Source organism: Coloeus monedula (assembly GCF_965178545.1).
Source record: "Coloeus monedula genome assembly, chromosome: 1".
In the NCBI taxonomy this organism is placed as follows: domain Eukaryota; kingdom Metazoa; phylum Chordata; class Aves; order Passeriformes; family Corvidae; genus Coloeus; species Coloeus monedula.
This window is the reverse complement of record NC_138781.1, coordinates 1,188,702-1,203,032: the sequence shown is the minus strand read 5'-3', so window position 1 is coordinate 1,203,032 and position 14,331 is coordinate 1,188,702. Positions and strand designations below refer to the sequence as shown.

General features: G+C 49.5%; 1 protein-coding gene across 1 annotated transcript; it reads left to right on the top strand.

Annotated features, from left to right (window-relative positions):
* The first annotated feature begins 367 nt into the window (after nucleotides 1-367).
* On the top strand, nucleotides 368-13,936 carry MYL3 (myosin light chain 3). Its single transcript, XM_082276735.1, has 7 exons — nucleotides 368-491; nucleotides 6,340-6,367; nucleotides 10,027-10,176; nucleotides 10,920-11,093; nucleotides 11,916-11,993; nucleotides 12,181-12,215; nucleotides 13,839-13,936. Exons 1-6 carry the CDS (start codon nucleotides 369-371, stop codon nucleotides 12,207-12,209), a joined length of 582 nt encoding a protein of 193 aa, XP_082132861.1. The 5' UTR covers nucleotide 368; the 3' UTR covers nucleotides 12,210-12,215; nucleotides 13,839-13,936.
* The last annotated feature ends 395 nt before the right edge of the window (nucleotides 13,937-14,331 follow it).

Here is a 14,331-nt window from a genome sequence, read left to right as displayed (position 1 = left end):
ATGGCCCTGGCGAGGATCAAACCCATCGGAGCACCTGGATCGTACCCAACCTCCCCCTTGTCCCCGCACAGCAAAAATGTTTGAGCCGGCGCCAGGCTCAGCCTAAACCCCCCAAAACCTCTTTCCATGGAAGTGTTAATTGGGAACAATGCCGGATCCAAGGGCAGGATCCAAGCAGGATCCAAAATAGCCGGGGCCAGTCTTGTCCTTTTTTAGCCGTGCCCCATTGTGAGCGCGGCACGTGACAGGGCTGGGAGGGACAGGGGCACTTCCAGAGGCGATAAAACCCACGGAGCCGGGATTGTTCCGGCAGCAGCTCCCCTTCCCTGCCTTTCCATCCCTCTCCTTCTCTCCTTCCTAAATCAGCCATGGCTCCCAAGAAGCCCGAGCCTAAGAAGGCCGAGCCTAAGAAGGAAGAACCCAAACCGGCGCCTAAACCGGCGGAACCGGAGCCCAAGAAGGAAGTGGAGTTTAACCCGGCTTCGGTCAAAGTAGGTGGATGGATCCTGCGGCGGGCTTGGAGCTGCGGGAGGAGCTGGGAACTGGGAATTGATATCCTCAAAAATTAGCTGGGAATTGGGTTTGTGCGGAAAAGCGAATGTGCCATGAGGGATGAACAATGCAAGGAGTTGTCCGTTGGGAATTGTCCTCTAGGAAAGAGGCATTGTCCTTTGGGAATTGTCCTCTGGGAATTGTCCTCTGGGAAAGAGGCATTGTCCTTTGGGAATTGTCCTCTGGGAATTGTCCTCTGGGAAAGAGGCATTGTCCTTTGGGAATTGTCCTCTGGGAATTGTCCTCTAGGAAAGGGGCATTGTCCTTTGGGAATTGTCCTCTGGGAATTGTCCTCTAGGAAAGGTGCATTGCCTTGGGGAAAACAGGAGGAGCTTTGTAGGATGTCACAGGTTTCTTTTTTAGCGGGAATTTAGAGCAGGGAATTACAGAATTGGGGAATTACAGAATCCTGGAATGGTTTGGGTTGGAAAAGACCTTAAATCCCATCCAAACCCCCCCTGCCATGGGCAGGGACACCTCCCACTGTCCCAGGCTGCTCCCAGCCCCAATGTCCAGCCTGGCCTTGGGCACTGCCAGGGATCCAGGGGCAGCCCCAGCTGCTCTGGCAATTCCAGCCCAGCCCCTCCCCACCCTCCCAGCCAGCAATTCCCAATTCCCAATCTCCCATCCATCCCTGCCCTCTGGCACTGGGAAGCCATTCCCTGTGTCCTGTCCCTCCAGGCCTTGTCCCCAGTCCCTCTGCAGCTCTCCTGGAGCCCCTTTAGGCCCTGCAAGGGGCTCGGAGCTCTCCCTGTGTCCTTCCCTTCTCCAGGGGAACATTCCCAACTGATAGACATCTCTGGATCCTCAAAAAGCAGTTTTCCCCTCAGGAAAACATGGGAATTATGTGAGAAAGGGAAGAAGTTGCTTTGTCTCCTCGTTGCTGAAATCCTTCTCCTCTTCCACACGGGAGCAAGTCCTGCAGCTCAGGATTTGGGACAAAGGAAGCGCTGGAAGGGCGTTTTCCTGCCTTGAATCCCCAAATCCCTGTACATCTTTAAATATCGGTGAAAAAAGCAATGATTGGTAACACAGCAAGAAATCAAATCCCAAGGAATTCAGTTCTGGGGAAGTTTTGAAGGGAACGACTCCAGAGCTGGTGCCCAGCTCCCAGAACAATTCCATGACCTTGGGAAAGAGGTTTGTGGTGGGATCCAACAGCTCTGTGCTCAACATTCCAGCTCTGGAAAAGGACAGGGACAAAGGGAATAACTTCCCTTGGAGGCACAGGAAGCTCCAGCCAGGACACCGTGACTTTGTGGGAATGCTCCACTGGGATTCTGGGATATTGTGGCATCAAGAGCAGCAGGGAGGAGTTGTCCTTAAAAAAACCCCAAATCCCAGATCACTCCAAAAAATGTTGCTTTTTAAATGGAAGCAATTCCAGGCTCCACAAATTTATTTTTATCTCGGAAAAAAAATGAATTCCTGCCGGTTTTATAATTACCCTGCACAATTATTCAGGAAAATTCTTATTTTTGATGGAATTTCTTCTTTTTCCCTCCGGCACAATTTGGAATTCTGAGGGTCATACATATTATAAATATTATGTAAATGATAGAGTCCTTATCCCATTTTTAAGGCGCTAAAAATTTGTCTGGAATTCCCAGATAATGAATAAATCCCAGTCCAGCGCTGCTGTGAGAACATCCCTTCGTGTCTGCGGGGAATATCCCATTCCCAAAATACTGGAGCAGGGAAATTGGGGAACACAGGGTTGGAGTCTGGGGCATTTTTTCCCAAGCTCATAGAAAGAGGAGGGGCTATTTCCTAGAGAAGTTTTCCTGGGAATTCTTTAATTTGATCAGGAGTGCCCTTGTCTGTGCAAATTCCATCCATCTGGCTCTGCTGGAGCCCAGAATTCCTTCCCAGTGTTTGGAAAAATGCTTTAATGCGTTTTGGAATTCTCCAAAGATCCCAAGTTCTGCACTGCGAGATGAAATCCATTTTTATTTCCACGAAGGAAAGACTCTATGGAGAAAAAAAATGTGGAAAACCAACCTTGCATCCAAACAAAACGTTCCAAATCCGTCTTTTCATGGGAATGCCTCCAGTTATTTCTATTTATTCTATTTTATTGCTTGTGTTTGGAAATTTGACACCTTTTTTTCAACCACTAAAAAGCCTCAGAATGAAAATATTCCTGTGGCAGGGAAAGGTGCCCCTTGTTGGAATTTTCCTGCCTCTTCCAGTCCTGAGAAGGATCCCAGGCTCTTATGTGGCACCTGGAATTATTTCAGATTTTCCCTTTTTTTTTCCCTCCCCTTTGGATGCTCCCAGTCTGGTTTTTGCCTCTGTTGGGATGCCAGTCCCAGGGGCTCCATCGTGTGGGATCCATCTGAAGCTTTTATCCCAAATTTTTGGTGCTTCTCACAGGCACGTTCCCATCCGATTTGATCCAACACTCCGAAATTTTCGAACTTCCCCAGATTTCCCAAAATTCCAAGAGCGGGTGCGATTGGATGTTGCTTGCAACTCATCCAGAAGGGGTTCTCGGGGATTTATTTCCACTTTTTCCACAAGAATTGGCCTCATTCCTTGGAAAGTGCTTTTTTTAAGGAAGTGTTTTCCTAGAATGATCCCTGAACCTTTTTATTCTGAGGAACAAATCGTCCTGAGAAGATTTTGTAGCAAAAAATGGCCTTTTCCATACATTTAATTCCTTCCCACCTGGAAGCTCTTTAATAGGGAGGCTCATTTTCCCAGGAATATATTTTGCTTCCACGAAAAATAATCTGAAAAACGGGATACATTTATGGTTTCTAAGGACACAGAAAGTGGGAATGGCTCCTGGAGCTTTAACCATGGGAAAACGGATCCCCGGGTTTAAATCATCAATAATGAAAAGGGAGGAAATCTCTGGAAGTTCATCCCTTGGGATGGTGCCAAACTCCTCTATCTGGGTGGACTGAGTCACCCTTAGGAGATGCTGAGCTGGGATAAAGGGAGATGAGCTGGGAATTCGGGAATTTGGGTGCCAACATCGCAGTGGCTAAAGTTGGATGAGGTGACATTGCTCCAGGGATTAAAAAATCCGGGAATCTGTGAGGAGCTGGAAGAGCCACAGTTTTCCATAGGGAGTCATCCGTGATCACATTTCCCACACTTCCCTGGGGAAAAAGCAGCCAGGAGTCATTTTTGGGGAGCGCTGGGATCTCGAGGCCGTGTGGAATCTGCTGGCCCTGGAAATCCCTGCAGGGATACTGGAAAGGAAAAGCTTCTTCCCTTTTCCTGCATGGAAAGGCGGAAAAGCATCCGTGGTGGGAGCAGTCAGGGAAGGCAGGAATGATGCAGCACCAGGAACGGTGAATCCTGCTGGGTTTGCCGGATGTGCCAGGGGCAGATGTGCTGCACATGGGGCTGGGAGAAGGGAAGGAAGGTTTTCTTGGGATAAGTGGATTATTTTGGGGGTATTTCTTGGGAGAGATGGATGGAATTGTGGCTGCCTCATCCCTGGAAGTGTCCAAGTCCAGCTTGGATGGGGCTTGGAGCGACCTGGTGCTGCTTCCAGAAGCTCTCCCAGTTCTCCAAAGTGCCGGCGTCCTTCTGCTGCTGAAGCTCTGGAATTTCCCTTTGCGCTCCACAAAGTTCTGGCAACACATTCCCCATCCAAAAGAGGGAATTATCCATGTACAGGCTCTTGGAAAACCGCAGGGAAAAGCCCACTGCTCCTGCAATCCCAGGAGGTTTTATGGGAAAGGGGGAAGGGATGGGATGGGATGGGATGGGATGGGATGGGATGGGATGGGATGGGATGGGATGGGATGGGATGGGAACCTCCTTGCAGGGCTCTGGTTGAGCCTGAGGGTGCTCAGAATTCCATGTGCTTGGAAAAACCTCCTGCAAAGGGCAAAGTGAACCTGCAGGTATAAAATGTAGGAATGGTTTGGGTTGGAAAGGATCTTAAGGATCATCCCATTCCCTCCCCCTGCCATGGTCAGGGACACCTCCCACTGTGCCAGGCTGCTCCCAGCCCCAATGTCCAGCCTGGCCTTGGGCACTGCCAGGGATCCAGGGGCAGCCACAGCTGCTCTGGCAATTCCAGCCCAGCCCTTCCCTACCCTCCCAGCCAGCAATTCCCAATTCCCCATCTCCCATCCATCCCTGCCCTCTGGAATTTTAAGAGCAGACAGAAAATAAGGAATCATTTGGGGGGGTTTTATGCAGCAGCAACCTCGGCCTGACCTTGACAAAGATTTGCTTCATTTTCCTAATCCTGAAATATTTCTCTCTGGAATTCAGGCTGGAATTAAGGGTTGATTTCTGGTTTTACTCCCCTTTCCTTCGGAGGGCTGGAGCTGTTGGAGACAGGATCGATGTTCATCCCAGGCCACTGGAAGAGTTTATATCCGTCATAATTACTCTGGAAAGCAATGGGGGAGGGGGTGATGGGAATGTTGTGTATTCATAGGATTTAAAAGGTTTTAGTGGAAGAAAAATCCCCACGTGAGGGTGAAATCCAAACGTAACCTCAACCCCACCACCCTCATCTTGATGGTTTTCCTGGCCGCTTTCCAGCTCCTGCATTTCTGCCTCTGGAATCCGTGTCCCAAGGGAACAATAAAAAAGCCCAAAACAACAACAACAGGAAAACCCGACCAGACAATCCCCCCCCCCAAAAAAAACCCCAAACCCAACAAAATAAATCCATAAAAACCCCAAAAATCCAACCTCCTCTTCCTCCCAAACTATCCCCGCCACGGCCAAGTGAAAATCCTGCTGTTCATCCCCGGATTCCTCAGTGTCCTGGGAAAAACCGGGAATGTTGTTCCTCTCCTGGAAGGGCTCCGTTGTCTCAATCCTTTCCCCCCGCTCAGCTCCTGACTGCTGGGTGACAACGGATTTATTAATAGGGCTGATGTCAGGCTTAGCCATGCCTGGCTTAGTGTGGAGTGATGGGGTTTATTGGGATTGATAAAAATTCCAGGGGATTGGAAGCTGTGAATGACGCCAGCAAGGCCAAGGGGGGGAGTTCATCCCTCGCGGAGCCTCCGGGACAAAACGAGGCAAAGAATCCAGCGGCATCAGGATCCAGCTGATGCCATCAGGTGATGATTCCCTAAAGCCAGGACTGCTGGAGGTGAGGAAAGCTGGAATAACCCTCACGGAAAGGTTTGGTTTGGATGTCTGATATCCTCACGGAATGTGTAGCGTTGTCCGCACGTCAGGGCAGGACAAAAACGGGAATTGCTCTGTCTGGATATGGATTTTGAACCAAACCCTCCCCCACTGCTGGGAGCCTTGGGGAGAGGGATGCTTGGATGGGAATGTCCTGGCTTTAAAACCTCTGTTCCCAATGGAAAAACTGCCAGGGAAAAAGGGATTCTTCGGAAGTGCCAGATGAAATCCCAAGGGAAGCAATCTTAGTGTCCTTCCAAGGAAAAGGGGAACGTAGAGCCACGGACTCAATTAGGATGGAAAAGTCCTCGAAGATCTTCAAATCCAACAACAAATCCAGCACTGCCAAGGCCATCATTGGATGGTCCCCAGGTGCCACATCCACATGGATCTTAAATCCCGCCAGGAATGGGGCCTCCACCTCTGCCCTGGGCAGCTGGACCAGGCCTGGAGAGCCTTTTCTGGGAAGATTTTTTTTCCCAGTATCCAACCTGAGCCTCCCCTGTGACCAAGTGGCCAAGAGCAGGTTGGACGGGGCTTGGAGAAACCTGGGACAGTGGGAGGGGAATGTTCCATGGACCTCCGAGCCCCCCTGGATCGTAAAACTGAGACGAAACCAATTTCTTCTTATCTGATTCAGTTCTCTTATCTTGTTTTTGTCTCTCCCAGGTGGAGTTCAGCCCTGACCAGATCGAAGGTGAGGAAGACTTTTCTCTTCTGGGTTTAGTAAATCCATCCCTGGGAGATTCTGGGATGAGCAGGGCTGGGACATTGGAACAATTTGGGAAGGCTGAGCTTTAATTCCTGGCTTTTCCTTCGCTCCTCCACCAAATCCTTCCCTCCTAAAGAAAAGCAGGGAATTCATGTCCCATTTTCAGGAGTTACACCCCCAAAACAGCCCAAATAAAGGGTTTTCTGTAGGAAAAAACACAAATACCAATCTTTTCAAAGGAAAATCCCCCAGCTCTGCTTCAGAGAACTTTTTCCTGCCTTCCATCAGAATTTGATGTGTTCCAGCTCTCCCAAATCCAGCAAATAATGCCAGGCATGGAATTTCTTTATCCTTTCAAAGCCAAACATCAGCATTAATTTCCAAACCCTTTGTCCCAGCCCAAGAAACTGATCCCAAACCCTCCGGCCTGAAGTCCTGGGAACACTGGGACTGCAGCTGTCCCCTTTTTCCTCAAAAATCAGCCTGGCTTTTATGGGATAATTGATGGATGGAATCAAACATCTGGCAGGATTTGGCTTCGGCCTTTAAACCCTTGGGAGAGCCTCTAAAAGCTGGGATTAAGGGAAGGGGTTAATTAGAACAGGGAAAAATCAATCCGTCAGAGAGATGTTTAATTGTCACCTGCCTTGGGCTCTCCCTGCTGAGCCGAGGAGGATCCAGGGGGCTCAGGAAGATTGGATGCTTCCCAATTTGTCAGCTGATCCCAAGGCAGCAGGAATTCCACCCTCTGGGTTGGATATTCCTGGTCTATGGCCAGGGGCTGGGGTTCTGGCAGCTGGTTCTGGATTGAGGTGCTGGAGGAGAAACAGAAGCCACAGCACCCTGAGGGCTTTTAAAACGCCCCAAATTCCTTCTTTTGGCTAAGGAAAAGATTGTGTGGAGCAAAGGATTCCCTGAAAGGATTCCTGGGTGTGTTGGTCCCCAGAATGTCGCTCCAGGAGAAGAACGGACGGTTTGTGGTGCAGCTTTGTGGAGCACCCCCATGTCTACGTGTCCTGCTCCTCGGCCACGAGTGAAACCCATCCCTTGTGGCAAAGTCTATTTATAATCCTGGAGCTGGGCCTCCTCAGCTCCCAAAATTGCTGGAAAAGGGGGAATAGGAGCTGTTCCAGGTGGGCAGAGAGACAGTAATTAGGAATCTGAAAATATCCCTTGCTCCTGCCAGAGGGTTCCTGGCCAGAGCGGGGGCAAAGGGCACCGAGGTGGTTTTGGTGCTTGGATGGGAATTGCATGGAGTCAGCAAATGCAAATGAAAAGACTAAAATAGAAGGGAGAAAAAAAAACACCTTTGGAAATCTGAGCTGTCAGGAACTCTGCTGGATGGGGAATGTTCAGGAGACGGTGCTCAGCACTTGGTCCCAGGGAGCAGGAGAGGGGCGATGGATGAGGAGCTCAGGGAGGTGGGAATATTTCCCATTGTTCCTCATCCACCTCGGCTGTGAGAGCCCCAGGAAAGGGGCTGGGAAGGGGTCTCTGCCCCCTTCCACTGCCAGCAAAGAGCCCAGGAAAATCCACGATTGCCCTCTGCTGGAATGAGGGGCCGGAAAGGGATCGGGGCTCTGCCCAGGGACAGGAGGGAAAATCCAGGAGAGAGAGGCAGGGAGAGGAGGAAAGAGGAGAGTGGAAAGAAGAAAACAAGGGAATGTTAATTAGTCCCAAATGAGAAGGTTCAGCGTTGTTTGGAAGTGTTGGATAAAGAAGGAAATAAGGAAAATTGGAGTGGAATGATCAAAATGGGAAGGGAGGGAGAAAGGAGGAGAGGAAAATCCAGCAAAACTCAAAGAAGGAAGGACAGAGGGAAAGAAGCAAAGGAAAAGAAAGGGAAAAAGAGGGAGGTGGAATGAAGAGGAGGAATTGGGGAAGATGCAGAAAACCTGAGGTGCAGAGTGCGTGGCTGAATGGTTGAACGAGTCGGGATTACAGAAAAAGAGGATAATCTCCCAGAGTTTGGAAAAGTGGGAGAGAAATATGGGTGGAAAAGTAACAGCAGGACAAGGGGCAGATCCAGGGATTCGGGGATTTAAAGCCAAAGGGATTTCTGTGATCAGTTGTGGATGGTGCACTGGGAAGTCAAGGATAACACTGAAGTTAAAGGATTAAGGATAAAGTTCAAGGATAAAGGATAAAATTAAAGGATAAAGGATGAAGTTAAAGGATAAAGGATGAAGTTAAAGGATAACAGTAAAGGATAACAGATTGTGACTGGCTCTTGTTCCCTGGGATGCTCCTCTGACTCTGCAATTCCAGCAGGGAAAGGAGAGCCCGAGGAACTGGAGTGGCTGGGGGAGTCTGTGCTGGATCCTGCACTGACTCCATTAAAATCACAGGATCATTCCATTTGGAAAAGGTCTTTTAGACCATTGAGCCCAACCCTTACCCCAGCACTGCCAAGTCCGACACCATCCAATGTCCCCATGCACCACATCCCCGTGAAATTAGGGGTGGAAAGGAGAACTTCTCCCGTGGGAATGCTCTTAGCAGGATCCTGCTGCTCCCAGTAGTGAGGGACTCAATTTAGGGAGCTGGGAAACCTCTGGAGGGAATGATCCGGCCTGTTCGCAGCTCCTGAGGGAACAGCAAACCCTGTACTCCGGATCCTGCCCTGGAGGCACCTCTGGAGTGCTGTGTCCAGCTCTGGCTCCTCAGCCCAGCAGGGACAGGGAGCTCCTGGAGCGGGGCCGGCGGAGGCTGCGCAGCTGAGGAAGGGCCTGGAGCAGCTCCGTGCCCAGCACAGGCTGAGGGAGCCGGGGCTGCTCAGCCTCGAGAGGAGCCCCAGCTGAGAGGGGCCCTCAGCCCTGGGTGTCCCTGGCTGCAGGGAGGGCTCAGGGCAGGGCCCGGGCTCTGCTCCGGGGCCCAGCAGCGGCACCAGAGCCACGGGCAGGGCCTGATCGCAGGGAGTTCCACCTGCACAGGAGGCAGAACTGCTGCCCTGGGCAGGGCCCGGCCCCGAGCAGAGACCAGAGGGGCTGTGGGGTCTCCTCACGGGGATATTCCAGAGCTGTCAGGATGCAATCCCGTGCCCTGAGCTCTGGGATGGCCCTGCTGGAGCAGGGAGGTGGCACCAGGTGCCCACTGTGGTCCCTTCCAGCCTGACCCGTTCTGGGATTCTGGGATAAGGTTTTCCATACACCTTCACCCTCCCCCACAATAAACTGCTTGTTAGGTGATAATCCCAGTAGTTTTTCCTGGCTCATTTCCAGCTCATAGAGGTGCTCCTGGAGCTCCAGGGGCTGGGTCTGTGCTCTCGAAGTATCCAATGCTTAATCCAAGATCCGGTTTTCCCATGAGCAGAGCTGCTGTTGAATCCTGGACCTTCCTGAGTGCTCCGGAGGAGCTGGAAAGCTCCCAGGGCCAACCATTTCTCCTGTTTTCCACACTTCCCGATGTTCAGTGAGACGGAAATACCATGGGAGAAGCATTTGACCTCTCCGATTCCATCCCCCAGTGGAACCAGAAAACGCAGGGAAGGAGGAACACAAACATCAGAGATAACAAAGCTCACCCGAATGTTTCCCAAACCACAAAATGAAAGGGTCAGGCAGAGTTAGCGAGGGAAAGGCTGAGGTTTATCTTCATCTGAGCGCGCATGGAACGAATTTCTCCTGACTTTTTTCCCCTTCCAGAATTTAAGGAAGCGTTTTCCCTCTTCGACCGGACCCCCAAGTCGGAGATGAAAATCACCTACGCCCAGTGCGGAGACGTCCTGAGAGCTCTGGGGCAGAACCCGACCCAGGCCGAGGTCATGAAATTGCTCGGCAGACCCAAACCTGAAGGTTGGTGGCCTCCTCCTTGTGTTTTGGGAAAGGACACTCCCAGAATTATTCCTGGAGTAGGTGAGGTCTCCGTCTTCTAATTGAGGAGCAACTCAGGATATGGAGCAGCTTCCGAAATCTCCAGCAGAAAAGGAGGAAAAATTGGTCTGGTAGTGAAGAAAATCATCCTGGATTGAGGGGAATTAATTAATTTCATGGCCCTGGGCATCAATGTGCTTTAAAAGGATGCATTTTTGCCTTTTAAAATTGCTTTTATGGAGGAATTCACGTGTTTTTCCTAAAAACACAGATATTTCCAACACATCCAGAGAAACAAAGGGATAACCTGGATGTAAGGACACAGATGGGTGGGAAGGCCTGTAACGACTGCAGCGACATCCTGCTGCATTCCGTATTTCCATGCTCTTCTCTCCCTTTTATCCAGCATTTATTCCCACATTTCTGCCCTCACACTGGATATTCCATGGTTAATTCCCACCTCTCCCAGAATCCAACAAATCTTTCATTTCCATGCTCTTCTCTCCCTTTTATCCAATATCCCTGACCACATTTCTGCCCTCATTGCGGATATCCCACGGTTAATTCCCAACTCTCCCAGAATCCACCCAAGCTTCCATTTCCATGCTCTTCTCTCCCTTTACCTGGGATTCATCACCACAGCCCTTCCCTCGTGGTGGATGTCCCACGGTTATTCCCAACTCTCCCAGAATCCCCCCAAGCTTCCATTCCCCCGTGTTTTCCAGAGATGAACTCCAAGATGATCGACTTTGAGACCTTCCTGCCCATGCTCCAGCACATCTCCAAGACCAAGGACACCGGAACCTACGAGGATTTCGTGGAAGGGCTCCGGGTGTTCGACAAGGAGGGGAACGGGACGGTCATGGGAGCCGAGCTCCGCCACGTCCTGGCCACGCTGGGTGAGGAAAACCTTCCCTTGGGAATTTCCATCCTTCTCTTTCTCTCTCCCTCCTTCTTTTCCCTTCTTGTTTTATTTCTCCTCTAAATATCTCGTTCCCATCACCATAAAATCATGCCAACATTGCCAATCCCAACTATTCCCTTGGTTTGTCCCTGTTTTTCCTGCACTTCCATGCCTCCCTTCTCCTCTCCCTCCCTCCTTCCTCGCGTGTTTGATTTCTCCAGCAAATATTAAATTTCCATCACCATAAATCATCCCAACATTTCCAATCCCAGCTATTCCCTTGGTTTGTCTCCGTTCTGCTTCACCAAAGCGAAGCCTTACAAGTCAATAGGCACCAACTATTGAAATAATAAAATGCAATTTAATTAAATCCAGCACTGATTCATTTCAAAGATCCCAAATTTGACCTTGGAATCTTCCGGAACCTCCAACTCAGAGGGGAACTGAATTTTCGCTGGGAGTTTTTTAGTCAGGACTTGATTAAAACTGACCCAAACCTTCAGGATCTGGCACTTAGACTGAGCTTATCCTTAGGAAAATGAGTTGTACCCATAATACCTGGAGGGTTTCTGTATTTTTCCTGTCTTTCTGGATTTTGGATCAAATTTGCTCTCAAATTTGGATCCAGATTTGGATCAAGTTTGGAATTTGGATCAAGTTTGCAAGTCCAAAAGGAGTTTTCCCCATGGTTGGCACCCCAAATCCCCCCCAGGAGAAAACCTCCCCCTCTTCTCTCTCACTCCCATTTGTGCTCTTTAGGAGCTTCCTAAATTCCTAAATCCAGGATTTTGATGCAGGGATTTTGTTTTCCATGCAGGGGAGAGGCTGACTGAGGAGGAAGTGGATAAATTGATGGCTGGGCAGGAAGATGCCAACGGCTGCATCAACTACGAAGGTGGGTGAGACCCCTGAAGGCTTTCTTGAGATATTCCCAGAAAAGTTTAAATCCATGGGAAATCTGGACCAACTTTTCCCAATTTTAGCCCAATACAGAGTCTAGAATTCTTCGGATAAACCCCATCCACGGAGGGTTAATTATGTTTTCCACAGGAAAACTGATCCTTCTTTCCTTCTTTTTCCAGCTTTTGTGAAGCACATCATGGCTAACTGAGCCCAGGTGAGTCTCCTCTGCTTCCTCCTGGATTTCCAAGTCCTCATTCCTTTAGGACTGACTGGAAACTTCCAGGGATAAATATTCTCCACGTGCATTTACAAATCCCTGCTCCCAAACTGCTAAAAAAGCACGGAAATACAACTGAGCTGACGAGAGAGGGGGAAAAAGCCAGAAGGAAAAGAGATAAGAAGGAATCAGGAATGATGCAGCACTGGGAGGACAATCAGGGGTTTGCCATAAATCCGGCTGCCACCGTCTCCTGACCATGGATTGGTTTTCCTGGAGAAGGCCGGGCTTTGTCCAACACACCCAAACCACAGCACTGCCGAGGCTGTCTCTGTCTCAGCCTCACAGAGGAGCTGGGCTTTGTTTCCAGCATTTCCTGGGCACGGTTTCTCCCTGGTTTACTGGAAAAGGTGCCCGCTGCCCTTATCGGGCATTCCCTGGTTTTTATCCCTACTCAGCACTTCGGGATGGAGTTGGCCAATCCATCTCTTCTGATATCCTGGGAAAAGCTGCTCTCAGATTTGCTCTGGATGCTTTGGTTTTCCTGTGTTTGTTTTTAGTCTTTTCCCTCGGCTCTGGTTTATTTTTAGGCCTGGCTTTGGTTTGGTTTTGGAGCTGACCTGGTTGTGCTGTGGCGACTTTTGTTTCTGGGTTAAGTAGGAGTCACGTCCAGGTTTTTCGGGAATTCTGTTCCGAGATATAACTTAACAAAATACAAACAAGCTAAAAAAAACCCTGGATTTGGTTTGGGGCTTTTTCCCTTTTTTTCCATTTTTTTCCCTATTAGAATCCATTTTTTTTCTCCTTAAGGAAAAAACTTTCCTTAAACTTGGACTTTTCCAACTGGCTGCCAGTTTTTGATAGCAAAGATCGGGAGCCTCAGTGTAATCCCAATCCACGATCCTTGCTTGTTGTTCCAGTCCTTATCCCAACCCACTGCCACGGGAAGTTCCCATTCCAATGGGAAAAGTCACCTCAACCAATGCCAGCCACTGGAGAGGACAAGTGAGCATGGAAAGGTGGGAAGCTGGGAAGCTGGAACAGGATTGGGAAGTGCAGCTCAGAGGGTCTTTGCTTCCGATAGGTTTGGAAAGGGAACTGGGAGCTCGTGATTCCCAGAAAACCAACATTCCTGGGATTTGCCAATGAGCCTCGACGGTGTCATCCAGCGGTGGCGCTTCCACCCCTGCTGCGGGGCTGCTGGAATGTTCAGGGAAAGACAAATGGAATGTCCGCCCTGGAAGGAGCAAAGGTCCTTTGCCACGGGATCTGAATTCCGGGGAAATCCGGAGCTGGGCCCAAAAATGCAGGAGCGGCTCCATCCTGGCCATTCCCATGGGATGGAGGGAAGGCAAAGCGGAATCTTAATATCAGGATAAAATTGTGCCTTTCCTTTTCCCTGATTTCCTGAGGGAATTGGGACTATTTTAGATGGAATTTTCTTACCTGGATTGGCTCCAGGTGTTACGGATTGCTTCCCATGTTTTTGTCCATCACGGGATTGTGGGATTGGGATGATTCCCTGTGTTTTGGCAGCTCTCATTGCTCAGGGCGATTCCTGGTGGAATTGTTTGTTCCCTCTCTTTTCCTCTAATTCTTGATAGTATCTTTATCTTTCAGGACAAGGGAAGCGCCGGGAATTCCGGATGCCAGCCTTGGATTTCAATGTGCTGGAATTTCTCCTCGTTTTTCAGCCCAGATTCCCATTCCAGAGCTCCAAAATGTACCAAAATCCCTATTTTTTGGATATTTTTGTTTGTTTTGCCTTGTTCCTCCGTGGGGAAAGAGTGGATCCTGTGGAGATCCAATGGAAAAAACCTGGAATGTGAGCTATGAATCCCTGGGAATTTCTCTAGGATGCAGGATATAAACAGGAACATGAAACTGAGGGAAAGGGAGGAATTTTTTTCATGATTCAATCTATAAAAAAAATGATTGATCCCTTCTTCCATCCCAAACTCCACCTTTTCCCTGTGTTTATGGGATACCAATATAAATCCCAGGCACTCAAGGAATATCCTTCATCCTTAGGGGAAAACTGTAGAATTCCCAGAAATCAGCAACAAACAAAACCTCGCTGACGCTTTTTTCTCTGCTTTGGAGGATGGAAAAT

Coding starts and splice junctions, on each gene's coding strand:
- MYL3 (XM_082276735.1), top strand. CDS start 369: ATGGCTCCCAAGAAGCCCGAGCCTAAGAAGGCCGAGCCTAAGAAGGAA. Junction 6,368..10,026: donor CAGCCCTGACCAGATCGAAG/GTGAGGAAGACT, acceptor TTCCCCTTCCAG/AATTTAAGGAAGCGTTTTCC. Junction 11,994..12,180: donor CGGCTGCATCAACTACGAAG/GTGGGTGAGACC, acceptor TTCTTTTTCCAG/CTTTTGTGAAGCACATCATG.